General features: G+C 39.2%; 1 protein-coding gene across 3 annotated transcripts in view; it reads right to left on the reverse strand.

The window, feature by feature from the left end:
• LOC120732655 (mannosyl-oligosaccharide 1,2-alpha-mannosidase IA) overlaps window positions 1-19,935 on the reverse strand; it is a 192,202-nt gene that overhangs the window by 49,325 nt on the left and 122,942 nt on the right. For all 3 annotated transcript variants that reach the window (XM_040030405.1, XM_040030406.1, XM_040030407.1), the window contains exon 4: window positions 14,290-14,370. In XM_040030405.1, coding sequence (XP_039886339.1) covers window positions 14,290-14,370 — 81 coding nt within the window. The remainder of the gene's footprint in view (window positions 1-14,289; window positions 14,371-19,935) is intronic.

The raw sequence follows: 19,935 nt of genomic DNA on the forward strand, positions 1-19,935 counted from the left end.
CCTTCAAAGCACGGCCTGTGCTTTGCCATAACTAACTGTGTTCTCTGACTTGAATCAGCCCACTCACAGAGATGATGCCTACTGGTGCACACAGACTGATCCTAATACAAGCTGCATGTAAACAGCAGTATCGGTGAGCCACATGTCCACTGATGGTCATGCCTGGCCCAGTCACAGCCTGCATCATGGGACTGTGAGTACTAAAAGCAATCTTCCTCTTCTTTTGGCTGCTCCCTTTAGGGGTTACCACAGCAGAGAATCTGGCTTCATCTCACCCTATCTCTAGCATTCACTCACCACGATCATGACTATTCCTGTTTTCCTCCTGCCTGGCAGCTCAATCATCAACAGTCCTCGTCCAATACACTGTATCCACCATCTCAACCTGAGCTGTCCCTCTGACATACTCATGCAACAGAAAACTTTAATAAATGCCAGTGAGATTCATTAGCTGATAAAAAGGACTGAGTGAACAATATTTCATTTACATATTGAAAGTGGGCTATAATTTATCATTAGCTTCCATCTGTGCATCTTTGAAAAAGCCTCCGATTTTCTGTTTGAGTAGTTCTGCTTATTCAGCTATGAGGGACCATGAACTCAGATTGAAGAGATATTGAAAGGAGGTTATTGGAGGCAGGCCGCCAATTGGGTCTGCCCAGCTTATTTACCATGGTGTGATTTGTAGTGCACTATGTATAATTGTGAATTGCCTGCAGAAGCACAGAAAAGATTGGGAGACCAACTGAGAGACCTGTCATTCAAGCACTGAGACGTATGGAGTTCCACAGCAAAAGGCGTGCTGTGAACACGCTCTTCCACCGGCCCAAGGGGACACTTGTTCCTCAGACGCACAGTGAAGCATATCTACCTCAGGCGGAGTTTGTGGACTGACTCCTGCATCCCAGGGCAATCTAACTTGGTGTGCAGCTAAGAGCCAAACCATTCCTGGAGAATACAAAAGGAAGGGGGAGAAAGAGAGAAGCCATGCATTCAGCTGGCAGAGAAATAGAGTATTGCTACTACCAAGATAAAGAAGATAAAGCTGAGTGCAGGAAAAGGGACAAAAATAAGATAACAACAGAAAAATAAGGAGCCAAAAGTAAAGTTTGATCAAGTTGTGAGTTAATGTTTCAAGGCAACTTTGTAGAAACTCTGTATCATATTATTTATTTTAAAGAGTAAATCATTACTGCACCTCTGAGGAACCGGTGTCTGGACACGTCCTTCTGACTGAAGGCTGAAGGACGTTTCTGCAGCAGCGAGACGTGGCTCCATTACCCACACAGCAAGCGAAAGGACATGTACTGCAGCCATAATGGTACATTTATGTCAGGAGAGGGCTATTTGTTAGTGCGGAAGAGCGAGGCTCAGCAGGCCCAACCGTGACGCCCATTCATCCTCCCCAATCATCAGCTCAGAAGGGAGCACTTCCAGTTCTATGCTTGTATACTTACAAAGATGCCCGGCCGGTTAGTCAAGAGTGTTCCACTAAATATGAAGAAAGAGACAGATTATCTCTGCCTGGGATCGAGATAATGCTCGTTTTTTGGTTTTATAACGGGTGTGGATGGGTGTTAATCTATACGCACCTGTGCAGCATATGTGTTAATGTGTGCGGATTGACTCACACAAGCCTATCTGTGGTGAAGATGTTAAGACAATAATTTACCCGAGCTGTTACACAGACATAGAGGTTCCTCGAGGAAAGAAATGAGGATGATAAATAATTGAATTTCCCCAGGCGGTGAATGGAGAGTCTTTTTTTTTCTCATTATTTATCATCTAATTGATTACTGCTTGTAGGCTTTCTAACTTGTCCCACAATTAATGTGCTGCTTTTTTTATGTCCTTAATTAATGGCCAGCGCAGCTTCATGAAAAACACACAGTCAATTACATGTGAAATTGAAAGCCTGTGCCATACTGCAGTGCTGGGGATGGCAAGGAGACATTAATCAGCCAAAATGAAATTCTGTGAGACAGATTTAGTCTTCTGCACCAAATTGGACTATTTTTCAAATTGTTGTCATTCTGCCCCTGTGGCAATATTGCAGCTCAAGTTTTCCTCTTGACCTAAAATACTCTTTGAATCAACTTGGCTGTCAACAATCTCTGCAGTTTTGCTCTGACTTGTTTATTCCAAAAGTGCAACCATCCTGTCCTCTGCTTGGGCTCCTGCTGGTGACACATCGCTGAGGTTTCATGTGTGTGGGACATCATGTTCAATGTGCTGCACCTGCCATATTTGGTGAAGAGCTATTGCTTTGTGTACAAACAAAACATGTACGCACACAAGCGCAAAGATGTGCAAACTCACACTGGCACACGCGTTTTTCTCTCTAGCTCATGTTTAGAGAGGATGCCACCCAAACCAATTCCAATGGGGTCTCGGTTTGAAGGAAAAGCATTTATGGCCAACACTGTCTGAATTCAAAATACCTTCTTGGCAGGATGAGCCAGAGCATGTGAAAAACAAATAGTATCAATTCAGATTTCATTGTTTTCCATTTCTTTTTCAGCCTGAGAAAGAAGAATAGGCATGTCCCCTGGCAGAACTCAGTTTGGCTACTGGCCTTTTTAAAATTATTTGTATTTTTTTATAAATAAAAATGGATCTACTGGCTTCTGTACATATCGACAGCTCACTTCGAATTTACAAAAATCTGAATGTCAAATGAAAATATAAAGTTAAAGAAATCAACCCTCCCAAAGTCCACAAATCTACAGTTTACTCCTTTAAATTGTCTCCCTTTATTTGACCTTACACTGAAAAAATGTAGTAAATAAAAATGCAGTTTCTGCATGCATCACTAAATCTCTACAGCGACAAATCAGCCACCAGTCTCACCAGGCACAGATCTCCATTTCCAGGACGATATTGATTAGAGTCAAAGCTGCCAGGATCAATAGTTTCACAGTTAAAAGCCAGCTCGTCGACCCCTAAATAATACTGCATAATGGACTGGGGCGGTAATGAAGCCCATCTTACTTAATTCACATCTTTTGTCTCTTAGGCCTGAAAAACATCAGAAAGTACAAAGAACAAAGTTAAAACGTCATTTTACATTTCTGTTTGTCTGCCATCATTTAAAGTGCTTTTTGAAAACTTTAAAATTTTGTCGAGATGTCTTCAGTTCCTCCTCAAAGGCACAGATGAGGCTCTTTTTCTGCTTTAATTGCTGATGGACAGAGAGGAGCACTGAAGCCTGTAAAATAAAGCCCCTAGGCAGCTGTGAGCTATGCAAGGACTCAACGAAAAGGCCTGAATACCACAAGGCTGACATCATTAAGAGTAGCCTAATGATCCCCTGGATTTGATTTGTTTGCCCTGTGTCACACTTAAAAAAAAACACCCAAATTCCATGAGCCTGTGAACAGGGCTTCTGTTGAGGTTTGGGCTCATTTGGACCTTTGCCAAAGCCATCCAAGTCTGAATCCAATTACTCCAGCCAGAATGTTATGTATTGCTAAAAAAAAAAAAAAAAGACTAATTGCAGAGCTTTTATAGAAAGAAAACTATCCTACTGGCTTATGAAAAAGTGGGGACACATCAAGAAAAGAACCTTATGTTTTTCCTTTCAGCCTAAAAGAAAAAAAAGATGTCTTCGTCTTCTTAATCATATAATAATTCAAGCAGTCAAAGAAATGTATCCTATAAGCTCAGTCTGGCCACAGGCCTCGAAAACAAGCTGCTAGCTTATTGTTGACTGACAGATTTATTCAGTGAAAGAGTTATTATTAGCTGACTGTACAGCACCCAAACAAATATTAAATAAGCCGCATGCTCTGTTGCATATAATATTTCAACAAGGTAATGCAAGATATGTGAGCTGCTGGTTATGGGATGTTGTTTTTACCCAGCGTCTCTTAATTCCATAATAAAACTGAAAGGTGTAAGAGTACAGCTGAGCACAGTTATTTTAACTCTGCACAAATGGGATTAGGTGTTTGTACACAGAGCAGAATAGGGGTTTGGGAATAGGGAGCTTTCCTTTCGCGGCTAAGCCTGCGGCGGGGACTACGGAGCACGGCAGGTTACTGTGCGATTATGATGATCCACTTTGATCTGAGGAAATGAAATTTCCTCCAAGACCACTTTTCTGCTCTTCAGCAAGAAGGGGGGCAAACAGATAAAATGCACATGAAGCCACACTGCTCATACACAAGCAGCAGAACTCACACGTATGTGAAGATTACGCAAGCACGCAGGTGCCATTTGTGGCTCATTTGCACTTTACTAATATATTTGCCTGATTTCAGTATTAAAACAATTGCAGTGTCAGAATGATGAAGTACCACACTCTGTGTAAATCGATTATAGAATATTCCTTAATTAGTAAATATTTTCACAGAGAAATGAGTATGGTATTCAGTGAAATGTTGAGGAAATGTATGACTTTGAAGTTCAATGAAAAGGTCCAAGTCTTTTCTTGAAGGCCTGAAATTTGCTCCAAACTTTACCTATTTCAGGAATAGTAAAATATACTAAACAGGACAGCTAGAATACATACATTTGTTCATCTGGACGTTTCAGAATGCAACGCCCAGATGAACACAGCACTGCGAAAGACTAGCAGACAGACAGACAGACACACAGTCAAGTAGCTGATGTTCAAAACACTAAACAACACTTTCAGGAATTTTGACAGATAATTGAAGCTTTTGTTTCAACAATGTTACAGTATTAAGCAGTTATCATTAATGTTAACCTGGCCTGTGCAAGCCTTAAAGTTTAACTATTAGCAACTAGCTAAAGTAGTAGCTAGTAGTTTTAGCTGTTAAAAAAAAAAAAACCTAACTAGGCAGCAATTTTGACCAGTTCTGCTAGTCGGTAATGTAGGCAGCGATCATTTAACAGGAGAACACAAATGTCAACATCAATGATACTGGCTCTGTAAAACTGTAACTTGGTAAAGCAGTATAATGAGTTCAATGAAGTAATTAGCATACTAGATGTGAACATGCTACTTATGCTAACATCTTGCTCTTTCTTCAAACCAACAGCAAAAATAGACTCTGTGCATGAGAAAATGCTAACTTCCTGGTTTGAGACCGGATGTGGGGTTGTACATTTCCGGTAGCTTTACTTTGCGGTCAATCGCCACTGCGAAGATATACTCCAAAAATCATGTCCAAAACTCGAAAACGGAAAGATCACGTTAAGTTACAAAGAGCAGAAGGTGGGAACACTCACTATTGTTGTGTCATAAAAAAAATCTAATGATCAATTTTCATTCAGAAGCACATCTCTGTATAGTGACTGCGCTTATGATTCTTATGATTTAAACAGGCAAATGTTCAGCATTTAAACTACAGGTGAAGAATAGTGAAACCAGATGTTTCCCCCGTTATGTCGATATCAGCTAGTCAAGTACACACCTACACAGCATGTTAACAAACCGTGAAAAAAAAGCCACACAAAAAATGAATGATTGCTGGTAAGGGTACATTAGTATTTACGAAGGGTATGTTGTGACTTACCTTCAAAATTACAGTGGCCCCTCGCTATAACGCGGTTCACCTTTCACCTTGCTGTTTCGCAGATTTTTTAGTGCAAGTTTGCATGCTTTTTTTTTTTAACATCACATTGTGTCCTGCGTCCTGATCGCTGCAGACGATCTCCTTCGTGCCGCCTCTCCTGTACAGTACAGAATCGCTGCATCGATCACTAGCAGTGTGACTGCGATAAACGAGGGACAGCTGTTTACAGATACTAAGAAATATAACATTTGAATCCCTTTTCTTTTGCTCGATGTCGATGAACATCATTTACAGATATATTGGGTAAATGCCCAAGACATCTATAGAAATGTAAATTGCCGCTTGATTCATACATTTGCTTAACTTGATTTGGACCGTAAACAAGGCGCGAATAGGACACCGGAAACAAAGCTCCCCACAGGAGTTTGCGCACCGGAAGTAGCATATGCTAACGTGCACACAGTCTATACCTCTGTCACTAAAGCCAAAAGTAATTCCATTAACAAGTGTTTAAAATTTTGAGTGACTGGTGAAGCTTAAGTAAAAGTGACTAAATATATAATACTTTGCCCTAAGAGGCACATGAATCCATATACAGTAGCTGTTGAGATATTTTAGACTGGATCCAAGTGCTCACATTGTTAAATAGATACCAGAAACAGACTCACCATGCAAATGTTCTGGATTTAAATTTAGTTCATGTAGGTAAGTGCCATGTAGCATGAAAAAGGTAAAAGAAACTATATTTTTATCCAATCCACATACTGTATTCTCTTAAACAAAGGGAACCATTAGTCTTTTACATAAGCACCATACATCCACAAAATATATCCACTCCATATGCAATTCCCACACCTGCACTGGATACCCATATATCTGATATTTCAACCACACTTCATCTTCCCATATTTCCTTACCTCTCAGCATAGCTTATGTAAGAGGCAGCCAGTATGATGGGGGAGGGGGTGAAAAGACACTAACCTTCAACTGGCAAAAGACAACCATGTTTGTCCCTCAAGGATGGCTGAAAAGTGATCCTCTCAATGCATATTTCTGGTAACAAAAAATAAGCACTCTCTGGACTGCTCTGTCTCAAATTTATTCAATTGGATTCCTGCATAGAGTAAATATCTTGGGGGTGGGGGGGTTACCTGGCACATATTTATCTCTGCTACAACCTAACTCTTTGCAATGGTATGCAGGGTCACAGCAGGGAAGCTGATGCAAGTCTTGTTGCTGGCTGTTGCTGTGGGTGATGGCAGAGAACTGAAAGGAGCAGACAGACACAAAGGGCCATGATTGACTGCTTAGGCTCAAACACAGAGAACATTTTCCACAATCAGACTTGAGCAGCATGAATGCTGAACTTTTTTTCAGATTCAGAGAAAAATTGCTGCTTTGGTGTGTTTGAACATTGTTTTTAAAAGACGTCCAAGCGATACCGGAGCGTGCCAGAACCGTAATACCATCGCGGCTCAGAACGAAGAGAGGGAATAGTACGAGATATCATTTGTGCAACAAAGCAAAAAAAACAGCTACCCCAAGACAACTACAGTAGGTAACTGATGTGCTTCTATAAAGAATTAATTCAGATCACATCTGTGAATCAGTGGCACACAGTTCAAAGCACATCTTCAATGCACCAGGGTGCAGGTGGGTATGGCCCAGCTTCTGCCATTTGGGAAATATTGTGGCCGGAAGCAAACAGTACAATTGAAGCGTGGTTAGAAATGATGTGAAATAAGGACAAAACATCAGCAGAAGGTATTGTGAGGCCTGGCAGTCATGACTAAGCAAATTACCTCTTTTCTGTTCTTTTAATAGTGGAGTGTTTTATATCACAGCCCTCTGATGTCCCTGAGTGATGCAGAACCACCAGTGACTATCATAAATTATATTAGCTTAAAGGGGAGGTTTGATGTTGTTCTACTGCAAAGTGAAATGTTGAATGTTAGGCACAGGTGCTTATTTAACAGACCTTAGAATCCAAATGAGAAGGAAGCCTGCTTTCAAATAAAAATCTATAGTGGCTAAAACTGATAAATTCACCAATAACACTGGATGGAGACGTGTAACTATATTGCTGCTACTGCTACCATATTCTGTCCTCAGCTACACAATGTTTCACCTTGTAATGGAGTTATGTTAGGTTACAGGAAGCTGTGAAAATGTGCAGAATTTTATAGAAGACACAATAAAATTGTTGAAAGTTGGGAAAATATTGGGATTACAGTTAAATAATGTTTTTGTCTTCAGTCAGGACCATAGTGTTTCTTTAACAGCATGAAAGCAATCTGATCTACTCATACTGAAGCTTCTCTAAACAACAATTAAGTATATTAAGAATATTATTAAAGAATATTAAGAATAATAATTGAAAAAATGTATTTGTGTTGGTATAAAACACAATTCAACTATTTCCTTACTTTTATACCAAAAATGCAAACATGTGTTGCTGCAAAGTATCCATAACTCGAAAGTTCGAGTTATCTTTCTCGAAATTTCAAGTTTCTTTTCTCAAAATTTTGACAAAAATAACTCAAAATTTCAAGTTAGCGCTGCCAATCAGTGAATTACGTCATTTTCTTGTTACCTGGAAGGATATGGTGCAGAGGAATGCGCACTCAAAACCGGATCGTGAGCTACCAATGGTTAGCAACAAATTGGCACTTTCCAGAGTACGTTTGCTGATAGTAACGCCATGTGATTCAGCGAATAACACAAGGATTTCATCATTTGTGAAGCCATGCTGAAAATACTCAGCAATTTGTGCATTCATGACTGGCTGCAATACTGGTAGCTTAGCTGTAGCATTTGTAGCTGAGGGCTTCAGCTTCCAGGTAACAAGAAAATGACGTCATTCATGTAGATTACTGATTGGCAGCTCTAACTCAAAATTTCAAGTTATTAACTCAAAATTTTGAGAAAGATAACTCGAAATTTTGAGTTATGGATACTTTTTTTTGTGGCGGAAATGGGCTTCCATATGAGAGAGTGTTATTGCATACATCTTGCCTCACACAAAAAGTTTGTTGACTCTAATTCACATGTTAACATTAGGCAACATTTGTCTGAGCCAAATTGGCCAACATATCAACACCAAACAGTTTAAGAGCTTTTCAGTAATTAGTGTTCATGCAATGGCTGTTATTATGGAGGATAACACTCGATTGCGCCATGGAAAGAGGGCAGCACAAACACAAATACCAGCAATCCTGTTTTACCTCCTACTTCAGGATAGTTAAGCTTATACATTGTTACAAGAAATAACCGATGTGCCTGTCATGTAGACAAAATTACTAATAATGCACCATAACAAGACTGCAAATATTCAAAAGGCTTGAATATTTATCAAAAGTACCAATGTCAAGTTTCAAAATATTTGCCTACCAGAAAAATATCAATTATTTAAAAAAAAGAAATGAAAGAAATCTTAATGTAAGCTGTTTAAATTCAGCTGCATACCCCCAAGCAAATGTCTGGGGAGTCAGAAATTTTCTGGAGGCGCTGTAACAATGAGTTTCAGAGAGGAAGGGAGAGGCGTACACAGGCAGCACATCTACAGAGAAAGATCATTTTCATATTTCTTCTGCATGTAAGTTTTGATAGGTTGATTATGAATATTTATTTGTTGTGCATGATCTTCTCGTGCAGGTGAGAAAAGTTTGAATCACTCAGTCTGAGAGACAACTGCACTGCTAATCTACACATTACATGACAGCAAGTTCCCCCAGACAATTAATGATGCTGAGACGGGGATACAAACAGAGAAACATAATTAGACTCTCATCGCTGACAGTATTTACAATTTATTGCATTTTTTCCGAGTGTGATGTGTGTGATATTTATATTGTCTTTGTGGCAGTGCTCTCGAGTGATATGACCCAAAAATAAACCAATTTTCAGCGACATAAGTGGGTCACCCAAATTAGAACGACAACAGCATGGACAGATGCAAACACCATACCCCTCATCAGCGCATCCAAAAACACATGCCACGAGGACTTTAAATAGAAACCCACAGGCCGAAGACAAACACTAAAGTTTGTGAACCTGAGTAGAGAAAAATCTCAGCCTGAACTGTCACAGTAACTCAGTGTTCAGCTCCAATGTTCCAGAGCAGAAAAGGTTAGATTTGCGGCTCTTGCATGTTCTCCAAAAGTTCACAAACAGTTCCTGTGCATTGAAGTTCTTGACTGGTTACAGGCATGAATGTGATTGACCCAGAATAAAAGTAAGACGGGACCAAGATAAGAAAATATTTTTTTTCCTCCTCAGTGAAAGAAAACCACAGCAGCGTGTTTCAGAAAACATGTCTCGATATCAGTCGCTGTGTACAGATTGCAGAAAGTTTATTTTTAAAATAAATACCACGACGTTCATTTGTTGGCTTGATGAGATTTGGCTGCATTAAAAGGGATTCATAATGTGGCTGTGACCAATGATTGTAATTTCAGACTCCTAATTTTTACCTCACTACAACAACAATATATATATATATATATAAACTGTAATATTATGTCACTTTAAAACTGTTTTACGTGCTTGTTCTTAATCTTCCCTATTTTCCCCCTTTAATATTTGAATCTCTTCCATATTGATCTGTATTTCTTTACCCACCATTCTGTATCTGTTATGTACTAAACATAAACAGGAAATTTATAATTCGCCTCCCTCAGATGAATGAGACACACTACTGTTGTAGCACAGAGAGGCTGGCAGCTGTCTGTCACTACATGCAACAGAGTTCTGCTTCGTTTAACAACATGAGAACTGCAGCTGGAAACTCCGTGAGACGGAGAAAAAACTAAGATGGACTGTCATTGGCCAAATGACAGAGTGCGGATTGATTTTTTTGACAGCATTAGATTTACATCCATTGTTTAGACCAGCGGTCCCCAAGAGTCGTTTGGTACCAGGCCGCGAGAGTTGAGACTCGGGAGCGAAATTTATGGTTTTTAGGGGTTTTATTGTTTTGTTTTGTTTTAAATCGTTAACTCTGTTTCCCTGGGTCTTTGTTTGCAATGTTTGGAATCTCCTCAAAGCCATCCCAAAGATGATCACTTTCTTTTCTTCAAACACTGAGAAGGATTCAATCTCTTCTGTCCCCCATGAATATAACTGATAACATTACACTCCTTCATACAAACACACTTCTTTCCTTGCGACCTCTCCTGAGCACCCTTGCTCCATTTCCTCGTTTCCTTTTGCTGATGACCACATGAGCACGCGTCTTTCTTCACTGCTGGCTCGCTCTCTGTTTCAGCTCAGCCCTGCGGGCAATTTTCACACAAGGCTGATTGAATTCATTCCTATTCCCCTCCACTTTTTCTCCTTTCACTGTTCTGTGCTCTTGCTAAGGAAAAGGGATGAAGCAACAAGGTCTCATCACCACACACACACACTGCATATAAATGGACACTGACAAATGAAACCCACTGCACAGAGATGGCTGGAAGAAGGCATGCAGCATGAATCCAAGCAGTGGTGAAATTCAGGCCGAGCTGACATTCAAAAACATGCATACTTATATAGGTGTGCTTAAGAAGCGGGGAAATTCAAGGCATGTTTAATGAGCATGTCCAGTATGTGAACCCATGGAGAGATTCCCAGTTTAAGGAAGTTTTTTTAGGATAATGATTTATCAAACACAAAAACATCTGTTATATTTAGGGTCTATTTAAAAAAACTAGTGTAGTGAACCAAGCACATTTTAAATACAGGCTGAAGACTGTTTATGGTTGTGGTAGCAAAAGTTGTGATTGTATCAGGACAACACACATTGAAAGTTACAGTCAGAAAAAAGATTAGCTTTTGGTGCACAAAGTCCACCATCGGGCAATAATGTTTCCTGATAGCTGCTGGAGTAGTTGCCACTGCTCTCAGAGCCATGTGGACTGCCAGAAGTGTGTGTTGGTGAATGATGAAAGAGTGGGGCAGTAGCAGCCAGACCCGATTGAACAAGACATTTAACGTGAAAACTGCTTCCATAAAAAAGACCAACCACAAGCCTTCTGGGGCTCCATGAAAACACACACACATAAACAATGCATTCCACTAGGTCAAAACAACAGGAGGTTATTAATGGTCAGGTGTTTCTCCAGCTCTGCTCCAAGCATTTCTCCAGCAAACTGTGTCCCGCAAGGAGCCATAATCATCACGCAGTTCCTGGCAATCATTTACAGCAGCACCAGCTGCCGAATGTCCTCTGGTCAAACTTGATGCACAATCTCGTAATAGTCCGCAACAGTGTATCTCAACTGATATAAGTCTCTGCCGCAGTGACAGACCTTCAATCTATTGGTTTTATCATTCGAATGGAACTGCATACTCCTAAGAGAAGCTCCTAATGGGAGAACCAAAGGGTGACTCAGAGGATCAGAGATGGCTATCCATCTTGTTTTCCGGGAACCTTCACAGAGAGCACGCAGCCGAGTCATGTGATGGATAGCGGCACCAGAGTAAAGGGTATTGATACAGTAAGTTTGTCAGGAAACGGAGGCCGTGTACTCGATCTCGTAAGAGAAACTGCGTACAGTGAACAGTCAGGCAATCCAAATGTGAAGAAAAGAAAGTAGTAAAAGGATTGGAGTCATTCAAACAAAACAGATTAAGGAAACTCGTGACATAGACTGAGGTTAAAAAGGGAAGATTAAATGACGCAAAGATAGCAGGAAGGTGTCTCTTCTACAGATTTGCTTCACCTAAGCTCCTTAGCAGCCATGTCCTTCTGTGACAAGGTGAGACAAAGGCAAACTTTATGAGGAATACACTCATATTCGAAATGTCATTCTCTGTGCCGTATATAGAAAATTTCCATGGACCAGTGGATAAAGCAGAAGAATATTTTCTGCATGGCATTAATGGCAGGCAAATGTGGAATAATGGATTCAACAATATATTCTGCTCCAGTAATGTATTCATATTTCACTCATCCAGCAGAGCTGGACAATTTTATGCTGCTCTCCCCTCAGCTCGCTTGGCCTGCAAATCAATGTCCATTAAAGCGACAGAGTGTTCATATGTCACTGGATCCTTTCACATTAATTCTGCTGCCACGAAGATTTCCGCCTTTTCCACTGCACGGAAAACACTACAACTGCAGTGTATGTCATGTGCGTGCTCTCCAGGGCTGCTACAGGCAGATGCTCATTATGACAACACCTTTACCTCCAGTGATTTCACACTGTACTGATAATGAATCGGCCCATTTGTGCAGCGTGGCTGTCGCAGGCTATTTTTAAACCTTTATTTATTCAACCAAGGCTTACAGAGCATTCATACGTTTTTTTTCCTGACATGGCCGAGCTTCACACTCGTGCAGTTTCACAGCTTCACACCTGGATGCTGTCCATCGTAACCTCGGGCCTTTATACAGAGCCACTGAACAGCTTCGCTGGAGCCACTGGAGCTTTTACAAGGACGCAGCTCTTGTACTTTTTCAGCAATGGGAAAAAATTTCCATTCAACTTTGCCTTCTAAATTTAATCAAATTGCTCAGGCTTGGCTCTTTAACCTCTAAGCAACACTTTAATACTACAATGACAAAGCAAAAAAAAAGTACATTCTTAGAGGCTGATTAAATTTAAAATTCAGGTTAAATCCCCCCGAGAATCCAGTGAAACATTGAAAAGCAAAAGAAAAGCCTCCAGAAGTTCCAATTTATTTATATCTAATTATAATTACCATTTAATATGAGTTAATGTCTTGCAGTGTTTCTGTGATGTAGTTAACAGGTTACTGGAAAGCCACACAAACAATTTCAAAGCTTTTGTTTGCACATGTTATAGGTATTATATTAAAAACACACAGAAACTGAAACAACAGTTTAATATTATCATTTAGGAAGGATTTACTGGACATCAGCATCTAGCCTCGGGAGCTACAGCAGTGCGCAGTTTATAAGCCTGAACCTGGCACTGCAATATTGCCTTACCATCGAGAAACACATCATGTAGGGTAAGTATGATGCACTGGGAGATAACAGGAGGTGCATTTCTGCTTCTTTAGTAAAGAGTAACTGGCTCTCCACACTTTCAGCATCTGTGACCGGCAGATTAGTCAGTCTAGTAAATTCACAGATGAATTTGACATGAAGCCTTCATTAAAACTCACATTACCGTAATATGATACTAATTAATTTTATGCTCAATGCAGCTTACATGCCATACATTTTACATCTGCTACTTCTTCAAACCCTCATTCTCATATGCATTATAAGTGAGCTTTCTTTACATTTTTTGTGTCTATAGCTCAGAAATATCTATATGTCTACAAACTAAACAGCTCCAGTTCAAAATGAATTTGAATGTGATCGTTTAAAGCTGGAAATGACTAAATGTGATGCATTTTTTTTTTTTTTAAAGATCTCCTTTTTTAGAATTTGATGAAAGATTATTTGGTTGTCAAAATAAGGCCTAGATTACCATGAGGTGCAGACAAGTTGGACATGTGCTGACATCCAGTGAAAAATATGTATAAACCAACCAGGTCCTTTAAAAAAACAACATAAAACCGGTGAGGATGAGTACATATCCAAACCCTTACCTATATATCTTACACAGACAGTTTTTTCCCCATTCCAAACAACAGAAAAGTCCAAAACATGAAAATGCTGAAATGGCCCAAGATAATTTTATGCTTGCACAGCGGTGACACATAAATACACTCAAACACACTGATGTGCACAAATGCTGTCACCCTCAGTGGCAGCCTGTTCATCATTCAAACTGCAGGCCTGGTGTGAGATAAAGGAAGCAGCAGATCTCACTAGAGTAGAGGGATAACAGACATCTATTAATCTTACCTCCTCCCCTGTCAAGTAGTACGCCGACAGCAACCCGCCGACGTAACGGATGTTCACCTCAAACAGTGATGCCTCGCCGTTCTGTTGAACCAAGAGAGAGAGATCAAATTGTCAAATGTCATATTTAAGTCCTCAGTCGGGGGTAAAGTGGCTGTACGGGGGGGGGAAAAAAAAAAAAAAAAAAACCACACTAAAGACATCATGAACTGTTTTTTACTCCACTCATGGTTTTACTTCATTCAATAACTGAGCTATGTGGTAGGTTTATTGCTCTCTGAGATGTCTTTGGAGTAGTGTAGTCAGATGGGAAGATAAATATTTTAATATTTCACACAGCATAAAGTCTCTGGGTCATGTAAATATTTATTATGTTCACGTGTGCAGATCAGCATTTCTTGGTTGTTTAATAGATTTTCAGATTCTTTAATGCATGAAGATGTTTACTGGAGAGTCTGAGGTTTTCCTGAGTGGTGTACTAAGAAGTGAGATTAATGGGTTAATGAGCTAGACTGCATTAAGCTAAACATTGTCACTGGAATGTGCACATATTTATACTTTATTCTAACCTGGTGCTAAGTTTCTTAAACACCAGCTACTAGAACACTGTCATTTTCATCTGCCAACAAACTAAAGTGATTTCCACAACTACTTCATTAGGTTAGGGGACTTTAAATGTATGCACTTTAAAGTTTCAGAGCTCTAATGTGTAGCGGTCACATTAGAACGAACAGCAGCACTGAGAGCGCACTCAGTGTTAAAACAATCGGCTTAATTAAAATGCTTGTTTTTACTGCTCTGTGTACTAAATTCCAAGGTTAACAGTTTCTGCAGCATCGGTCTCTGGTCCTTCTTGCAACAGTTTGGCACTTTACAGTTCTATTTTTAATTTCCTTTTTACATTTTTATCACAATTTCATTATCACCACTTGACGACGTCTCTGAAAAGAGTAGGCGGCACTCAATTTGTGCAGAAGCAGAGTCATGTGATCTTACACAGCCTGAAGCAAAAAGCCCGACTTGACAGAAAAAGTTGATAACCACCATTGTGATACTTATTTTACTTATTACTTACTTATTTTAAGTTTTTTTTTCAAGCCAGCTAATGCAACAAAAGTGTGGCTAAGTTGAACTTCCCCTCTGGTATACTCACACAACTGCCAGTTTAAGAAGAAAAAAAATAAATGTAAAGATGGCATAACCAGGAGCATAACTTAATTTCTTGAGACTTCTATTTACAAGGACCATAGATAATCACAATAAATTACAACTGTGGTTATATCTCAGGAGAAAAAAAGCAATTTCTAATAAGCAATGCCGTTGCATGGTGTTATTCTGAGTGAGTGCATAAGAGGAGTCATACTGGATTAACACAAGGCAAATTGGGTTGTGACCATGGCCACTTCATCTGAATTCAACAGCCGTGGTTCATCTTTAAAAGTCTTTGTACTTGGTGACCAATAAACAATGAATTAAATAATAATTAAATAAATAAATTAAATGTTTTTGTTCCCACAAAAAAGAGGCAGATGTCACTATGCAAACCGAATGCTTTAGCACATGCAAAACAGGGGTTGATAGTGTTTTTGTTTTGTTGCTGTTGCCATTTTCAAGCATCGACCTGATGCATTAGGTAGTAGCTTACTGTAATAATAAATATTTAAATGCTTGTTGGATAAAAGGGAGGCTAATGGCTGAGAGGATTAAAGTACACAGACTACACTGTGCTTATTAATAGAAGCAAACCCACGCTGGATTATCATTGTTACTCTAACATAAAAATAAAATGTAAATGTATGTCACTAAACTCTAACGGACCTAAACCATACTAACCAATAATACACGTGCACTTTAATCAACATATCCACTAACCTGGGACTGCATTACCATGCAACCCTGCAACCACTAAACAGAGTCAGTCTGGAAACAACAACAGCAAAAACACAAAAATCCTTCCAGAAGTAAGTCTTGTCACTCAGCAGCCATCTTGGCAACATCTCCAAACATCCATCTGAATGATGACTCACTAAACTTTACCCACAAGAACACTGAACAAATTAGCATGGCTAAGTTTTGGTATAGACATAGTGAGTCAAGAAAAGCAATACTTACATGTACGCATGTTAGCTATGATAACGAGCACTTGCCACCTCATAGTTGAAACTGTCATGAACCTCCAGTATGGATATCTATTAAAGTCTAATAAAATAATTGTCTCACGCGCTCGAGCTTTCATGTTGTCCATCTCTATACAGTCTAGTACCAAATCTCTCTGAATGGCTGAAGGCCTACAGGCATTAATTTGACAAAAACAACACTGAAATAACAAAACATTTGAGACAGCTCAATTCTACAGTTTTAGAAAAGAAAAGTATAAAAAAGAAAAGAAAAAAATCCACTTCAAAGCGACTCGAAGTGTTATTATTTACATAAAGGCAGTTTTACAGTCAATCCCCATGGAAACAGCAAAAGTGGTTGCTAAGTGATGATGTGACAAAACTGCAAAACCTCTTGACTGATTGGTTAGCCTTCTTATTCCTCATTAGTGGAATTAATTGTATTCATAACATTTTGACAGCATCAAACAGAGATGATAAATCAATAAAAACAGTGGGAAGCATTAATATGAACGCACACTTAGAACCTTAAACAACACTAGATTAAGTGTTTGTTCTCGTGTTTGCAATTCAAGTAATGCACAAACACTTTTAAAATAATTCAAAAATCCACCCAAGTCATTTCCACATACAGGTTATCTCTGTGCTTATAAGGAAAGCTCTTGAACTACAAAGCTCCCCGTGCTCTTTCTTCCTCTCTCTCGGTTGTAATGGAGTTTTTCTCTCCAAAGAAATCAACGACTAGAGCCAGGGCAGACTCAAAAAGTCAGGCTAGAAAGTCAAAGCCATGTAATCGTGTTCCCCGGTGTTTTGTTTCCTCTTTTGTCTGAGAGACTCTTGCAACCGCAAGGCAGTATTGATTAGTAGGGAGCAAGTTTGGTTCAAGCTGGATTTTATTCAAGAACCTCTGCTGTAATATTTTGCCATCAGTTTCTCCTCTTACATTTTTTTTTGGTCACTTAGAGTCTCAAAAAGTTTTGGACCAAGTCTACAGATTACTGTACAGATATTTATCCTGTGATGTTTCAACTGCTAGGAGAACCGTTCCAGAAAGAGAAACGGCGAGTGTATTTTGGCTCTTTTGTCATCCAGATGTGGAAACGTACAGCGGGATGACTTCAGAGTATGGAGCAGAGTGTGCAGTTCTGATCCCTTTGTAATTTTCCTCAGCTTTCATTAGCAGCCAGCCTTGTTCTGATTTTCTGTGGAAAAGTAACATCTTAAGAGCATCGCAAACAGACAAAGCAAACAAAACTGTACTTTCTGTTCAACAGTCCTCACTCTACACTACTGTTTGCTTTTAATATACTCTGGGCGTTTTTCAATTTTCTCCGTAGGAGTAGAGACACAAATGAATGTCTTGATCTATATCCAGCTTTATCTACTGCTGGGCAGTTTTATCACACAATACAATAAAACATGTGTTTGTTTGCAATTTTACTTTTCTCCTTTCTTTTTTTAGAAAAATAAATATTTGTTGCTATGTTGCAATTTCAAGATGAAATATGCACGTTATATTTTCTTTTCTAAATGAAATACAAAATAAGAGGTACTGCTCAGTATGTCACTATAATTACTGCCTCTTGTGCCAGCTGAAGGTTAAAGCAGAATGGTACTCATTGACTTGGAGACCCATTGAGAAGGAAATTGCTAGCTCGAGCGTGGTTGATAAGGAAACTGCAATTTGGTGGCAGAAAGGGCAATTTGCTAGAATTGAGTTAAGGAGTCAGTGGCATCTGTACTACGCTTTTATTTATCTCTATATGCATCTCTTTAAAAATGCATATTTTTAATCCTGTTTATATCATACTTCACATAAATACATAATATTTATATCCACTGTGTTTGTTTGACACGTCAACAAAATATTCCATCCATCCATCAATTCTCTTCAGAGTCCAGATTCAAATACATGCACATGCACAAACATGAAAATGTTATGAAGATTGTAATGGAACCTTCAGGGACCATGTAAAACACAGATGCAACCTGGATTGGATGTTGAAAATTGCTACTGTGAGCCATTTGAACCCAGTTCCTCAACGCCTTGCAACATTGGGTTTAAAAATTTCAAGGTCACAGTCAGTGTCCATTTACATTTACAAACAATATAGGTCTTTACAGGCAACGGAAGTACATTTTGCAAAAATACTGTACAGTTTGTGTTTGTTTTATTTGATAAGTTCCTTTTTTAAAAACTCTACGATTCTGATTCTACAACAGCATGACGCTGGCTCCGTTTGAAAACTCTGCACACTGGTGACATTTTCTGAGACAAAGCACCAGTGCCTCTGGCAGGACAACTGAGCTATCTTGCCAACCCTGAAATGAGTGGCCCATTCAGTAATGACACTACAATGGCAGTGATTAGGAATGGAGTGTCTATTTATCACTAGTGATTGTAGCTCTCAGCAAGACCGGCAGAAGGTACAGTGAGTGAGGACATACAGTGCTGACAAAGGTTTTGCCAGTCAGACTTTAAGTCCTAGAAGACTCAATAAATCAGTCAGGAAGCCATTCATACCAATTTGAAGATATACCTAACGCACATTTACATAAAATAAAAAATAAAAAAAAACAAGCCCCTAGGAAATCTTTCTACTCAATTGGCTTGTTGATTTCTGCATTTGAATCTGATTTATTTTTCAGGAACAGCTACTTGCAAGCCCTGCGTCTTACTGCAAACGGGGCAACCTAACCTTCAAATGTGCCTCACCGTTAAATGAACTTAAAAGGCAAACCCTAAGGCTCTGAGAACGTAAACTAAATAGTAAAACTCACACTGACAAAGCGATTCAATCATCACGGTGTAAGTAAGACAAGAAGAAAGAAGATTAAAAACTGTGTCCTCTGAAAGGTTGCTTGTATATGACTCAATCTCAAATTTCCACATTAATGTACAAACGGGTGGAGGTACAGCTGACTGGATCTGATTGCGAGGCTGACTTTCAAACGGGTTTAACATCAAGACACGAATTTCTTTGAAGTAAACCAAATCTGCGTATGATGTTCACTGGGGCATAAGGCCTGAAAATTTGGCTTTTTACAAGATTTACAAAGTAATTTGTCCACCGGAGAAGCCGAATGCTTTTCTTTTATTTATTATCAAAGTTAGATTCCACATTAAAGCATAAAATTATTAGCTTTCACAAGCTATTAAGGCTCTGCGTTTGGCTGCTAACTGGACAAACACACCAGCTAATGTGGGGAAACTGAATTATTGAAATATCCCTGTTTCTTTGCACAATTCTAATGAACTTCACACTAAACAAAGACCAAAGTCCTCTAATTTCTGTGTCTGTGATTAAATCAGTTGTTCAATATTTATGCTAAAACAAAGTTGGCTGAATTGTGTGAATGTGTTTTGTGTTTTAGGCTTTGAAAATGGGATTAGGAATAAGTGTTATATTATTACCTGTTAATGATTATCTTTCCTCCCTCCACTCTCCTCTCATCCCAAATGATGGAGGAAAATGTCCTCCCTTCCTGCTATGTTTGCTCAAAGAGAATTATTTAGTTTTTCGTTATATTT

Source organism: Simochromis diagramma, unplaced genomic scaffold (genome assembly GCF_900408965.1).
Source record: "Simochromis diagramma unplaced genomic scaffold, fSimDia1.1 OVJJ01000361.1, whole genome shotgun sequence".
NCBI lineage: Eukaryota > Metazoa > Chordata > Actinopteri > Cichliformes > Cichlidae > Simochromis > Simochromis diagramma.